The sequence below is a fragment of the Myotis lucifugus genome, unplaced genomic scaffold (assembly GCF_000147115.1).
Source record: "Myotis lucifugus unplaced genomic scaffold, Myoluc2.0 scaffold_2961, whole genome shotgun sequence".
Classification (NCBI taxonomy): Eukaryota; Metazoa; Chordata; class Mammalia; order Chiroptera; family Vespertilionidae; genus Myotis; species Myotis lucifugus.
In genome coordinates this window covers 12,252-17,380 of record NW_005874009.1, presented here as the reverse complement: position 1 = coordinate 17,380, position 5,129 = coordinate 12,252, and the positions used below count along the sequence as shown (strand labels likewise).

General features: G+C 36.4%; 1 protein-coding gene across 1 annotated transcript in view; it reads right to left on the bottom strand.

The window, feature by feature from the left end:
- Positions 1-538: 538 nt before the first annotated feature.
- Positions 539-5,129, bottom strand: part of LOC102418754 (slit homolog 2 protein-like) — a gene marked incomplete at its 3' end in the record, with an annotated part of 16,836 nt that continues 12,245 nt past the window's right edge. Inside the window, exons 5-7 of the mRNA XM_006108648.1 lie at positions 2,882-2,953; positions 2,307-2,378; positions 539-610 (exon numbers count right to left, since the gene is read on the bottom strand). Coding sequence (XP_006108710.1) covers positions 539-610; positions 2,307-2,378; positions 2,882-2,953 — 216 coding nt within the window. The remainder of the gene's footprint in view (positions 611-2,306; positions 2,379-2,881; positions 2,954-5,129) is intronic.

The window sequence follows — 5,129 nt, the reverse complement described above, 5'->3', positions numbered from 1 at the left end:
GCAAATGGCTGCTATAACAAAGAACACAAAGAAAAGTGTTTCACCCATTGTGAGGATTTGGCTATTGCCCTCTACCACATTATAAGGTCGTGAACTCGGTCTCATTTATTTCTGCATGAACCATAGCCATTGCTGAGTAATATTTGCTAAATAAACAAATCTTGTTTGAGACAACCAGGGTAGGCTTCATGGAACAGGTGGTACTTGGGATGTGTCTTAGAACAATTGGGTTTGGAGAGACTGAATGGAAGAGAGCCAATATTTTAAGAATCAGAGAACAATGAGAGTAAAGGTATTGGCTAGGACGTTGGGTAAGCAAAGAGAACTCTACTAATGGGGAGTATGGGCCAAAAGAATAAATGAAGGCTATCTTGTGGAGTTCACCGTATCTACATTGAAAATCTTTACATTTTCTTGAAAACGGAACCATTCACATGTGATGATGTGACAATAAAAGGGGCAGCAGAGGATGCGTGTTGCAAACTTGCTTGTCAGGGACAGTTGGAGCTTAAACCCACATCACGAACTAGGTACTCACAGGTGTGATAATGCAGAAAGATCGTTGAAAGCACCTTCAGGCACAACAGAAATGTCATTTCCATGTAAAGAACTAAAACAAGAAAAAGAAAATTAAATTTCCTTTAACTCAGAGAGTTCAGAAAAATCCCCATGCATGTATATGAAACTTCAGTTGATGATAAGCATTTTAAATCAGTGTAGACAAGATGGTCTAGTCAATAAATAGCTTTGGTATCTATTTCAGAAAGCAAAATATTAGTTCCTTCCTCAAGTCATATGCATAACATACATTCTAGGTTGAAGAGTTAAATGTAAAAATAAAACTGAAGTGTAGTAAGAGAAAATACAGAAGAGTCCCGTTTTATAAACAGGATAGGAAAGGCTTTCAAAATCATTGTGTAAAACTCAGTAACCATAATGAAAAGGAGTGATACATTTTTGAGAACAGAAAATTTATTCATACTATAAAATATTACATATAAGGAACAGGATGGGGAATATTTGCAACACATATAAGATACGAGGAATAATTCCTTTGTGAAAAGACCTGCAAACTTAGAGTCAAGTGCTAGATGTACAAAGATATGTAAGTTAATAAGGAAAAGATAAAGTACCCAATAAAAATAGGGCAATGATATGATCAGGCTCATAGATTAAGCAGCACAAATGCTCAATAAACAAAATATATTCAAATGCTCGAGTAATTGGAATTGCAAATTAAATCAGAAATGGGAAATAAAGTTGCTTTTGTCATACGACGAACTGAAAGGATTGATGATATTCAATATTGGCAGGAGTGCTTTAAAACAGGTACTCTATTAAATAGTTGGTGGAAAAAATAAATTTGTAAATTGACAAAATCCCATTTGAGGGGCAATGTGATGTTTATTTTTCGTATTCTCCCAGTACACTTGGCGGTCATTTCCCCTGCAAATCACTGCTGAAATTACTAGCACATTTGTACCAAAGTGGACGTGTGGGCTGTTCTTTAGAGTGATGAACAGAATTATGAAAATTTGGAAGTAAAACAAACGATAGTGAAGATGTGACAGAAAAAGAACAATTCCTATTTATGGCTTTTAAAATTGATATAGCCAGGGAATATGTATATCATCAAAATAACCAAATGTGTTGCCCTTGCCAGTTTTGCTCAGTGAATAGAGTGTCAGCCTGTGGACTGAAGGGTCCCAGATTTGATTCCGGTCAAGGCCATATGCCCGGGTTGTGGGCTCAATCCCCAGTTGCGGGTGTGCAGGAGGCAACCGTTCAATGATTGTCTCTCATCATTGATATTTCTCTCTCTCTTTCTCTCCATTCCTTCTCTGAAATCAAGAAAAATATATTAAAAACAAAAACAAAACAAAAACCAAATATGTATAAGGGAGGATCATAAAAGAACATCAAATTGGATAATGGTAAATTCTTAGGGACGGTACTGGGCTTGAGGATCATGTTTTATTTTATATACTTTAAAATTCACTTATTATATAATCAGCAAAGACAACATTTCCTACATTTCTTTCAAAATTAGTTGACTCTATGAAAAACATACCTCTAAATATTGTATATTATCAAATAAACAACTATAGCATAAACATGACAGAAGAGAAATTTATATTGTTCAAATTAAAGCTGATGAACAATGATGTAGTCAGATATGCTTTTCCAAATTTGTAGTAAATGCATATAACCGAACACACCCCAGGATCAACAAAGCAGTTAAGCCAGTAGTAAATAGACAACTCGATCCCTGAGAAGAGTTTCTTTGTTGAACATCAGATGCTTACAGTAATCGAAGAGACTTCAATCCATCGAAGGTTCGCGGAGGGATACATCTCAGACGGTTATAACTAAGAATCCTGAAAGCATATAGAAGCAGAGTGGTCTTACTCAGGCATCCCAAAAGGGCCAGATGTCATTTTTAAAATAAAGTGGCTAAGAAGAAGGTTATATAAATTGAGAATATTGACACATAATATTTAAAAAAAATATTGTACTGTTTTAGTGAAACAACCTATATATTTCCTAAGTACAGCCCAGAAAGCTTCCTACCTCCACAGGTGCTGATGCCTCAACTATGCCCTCCCGAAGGTGACCTTCTGCATACATTTGCTTAAGCATCTCCTCTAATCCCACCACAGGTGTAAATATCCCTTCTGTCTTTTCTAGAACCCACCGCCTTTTGTAATGTCTGTGTTTGCTGGCTGATTGAGGCATTATTTGTCTGTTTCTCCCAGCAAGTATTTACATTCCTCAAGGGCAAAGATGCTATCTGTCTCGTTTACCAGGAATGTCCAGTGCCTAGAAAATGCACTGTGCCCAGCGAATTAATGAAAACGCAGTACCGCACTTCCACACTCACAAGGTGAGGAGCTGGGTCATGTTGCTGAAGCTCTGGTTAGAAAGGGTGCTTATTCGGTTGTTACTTAAGTCTCTGAAAGAGAAAAAGAAGGGAATGGAGTCTACTGTTAGCACAGACATGGAAATATTCATGATTCATAGAAAGAGAAGGTCTTTTTGTTCAAGGTCATAGCAACAATGTTAGCGCTCAGCTTTTACCTGAAAATAACAAGACATCGGGCAACCTTCTGGAATAGACTATAATGTTATTTACGATTCATGTGCCTTGCTTTGGCCAATGAGGTGTAGGCACCCGAGCCAGTTTCACTTCAGAAAAGATTTAGAGCGAGCTCACTTTTCCCATGTCCTTCCTCCTCTCTCTCCTGTAAGACTTGTGACCTTCCCCAGACCCTGTGACTGCTGCCTGGTCCCAGAACAAAGGCATGTGGAGGCCAGTTACAATGGACACATTTTATGGGGGAAAAGAAACCTCTGTCTTGGAAAGTTCCATCAGTTACACATGCTTATCTTCTTGGGAATATATCCTCACCAATATATCCTCTCTCTCTCGCCCTCTCCCTTCCTCTCTGAAATCAAGAATCACATATTTGAAAAACCACCACCACCACCAAAAAATGCCTTAATTAAAAACTCTGCTCTGCCCTTGCCAGTTTGGTTCAGTGGATAGAGCGTTGGTCTGTGGACAGAAGGGTCCCGGGTTCCATTCTGATCAAGGGCACATGCCCAGGTTGTGGGTTTGATCCCCAGTAGGGGGCATGCAGGAGGCAGTCAATCAATGATTCTATCTCATCATTGATCTTTCTAGCTCTCTCTCCCTCTCCCTTCCTCTCTGAAGTCATTAAAAATATATTTAAAGAAAAGCAAAAAAATAATTTTGCCCTTGGCCAGTGGTCGGCAAACTCATTAGTCAACAGAGCCAAATATCAACAGTACAACGACTGAAATCTCTTTTGAGAGCCAAATTTTTTAAACTTAAACTATTAGGTAGGTACATTGTTATTAACTTAATTAGGGTACTCCTAAGGCTTAGGAAGAGCCACACTCAAAGGGCCAAAGAGCCGCATGTGGCTCAAGAGCCGCAGTTTGCCGACTACAGCCCTTGGCCAAAGTCACCAATACATACTAGATCATCAGTAAATATCTATTTATTGAATGATAAGTAAATGAGAGAGATGTGAATTATTTACTGAAGCTAAATGGCTATTTATAAGTGCATTTTGTACTATGGGTTATAATTTATATTCAGTGAACTTGATCTTATTTTTGTTATATATATGTGATATATATAATATAATGACATAATATAAATATAATATATAATGAAATATAATCATATATAACATTTACATATACATATTTTGCATTTTGCTTTAGGAAAAATTATGAATATATATGCCTCCATATATTCAACAATGACACAGATATTAGTGAAGGTGTATATATTCACTAATGTTTTCCTAAAGCAAAATGCCAAATATATAAATAAGAGAAAAATTCATGAAAAAATAATTTAGGATAAAATTTATATGTGTGTATTTATATTCACGAAATTTTTCTGAAGTAAAATATATGAATCGTTAAATGCAAGATCCAGAATAGCTAATTATCATTCCTTTATTAAAGCACCAAAAGTATCAGTAAAATGGACCAATTAAATTGTGAAAATAGTAGGGATGTTATAGAAGCTCTAAAATCCATGTTCTCAACTACTGAAGTACTATACCTAACTTTTAAAAAGGAAATAAATATATCTATATCAGCAAAATGACTCCTTGGTGAAACCATTTGTGGATCTACAAATTCTCATTTTTCATTTTCAAATTGGTTTGGAATAATCACGCACTGTCCCGCAAATGACCCGGTTCTGCTCAAGTGACCCTTTGGAAACTGCAGCAATTTAATGGTTTATTTAACAGAACAAAATGCACGTAATCGCTTGTTGCTGCTGTTAAACAAATAACTAGGGCAGAACAAGGCGCCTTGGAGGGTATTCCTTTTTCCTTAATTTCATAGTTTGTCATCTAAACAGTCCTGGATGCTTCTTACAAAGTGTTTTCCTGTTTTCCTGTATTTTTAAGGAAAATTGAAAGTCATAAGCATCATTTTAACTAACCTCTACCTCCCTAGGGCAGTGATTTTCAACCTTTTTTCATTTCATGGCACACAAACTCATTATTAAAATTCTGCAGAATACCACAACTATGTTATAATGTTGGGCCGACTTCACAAAAAAATAGGAATATCTTTGG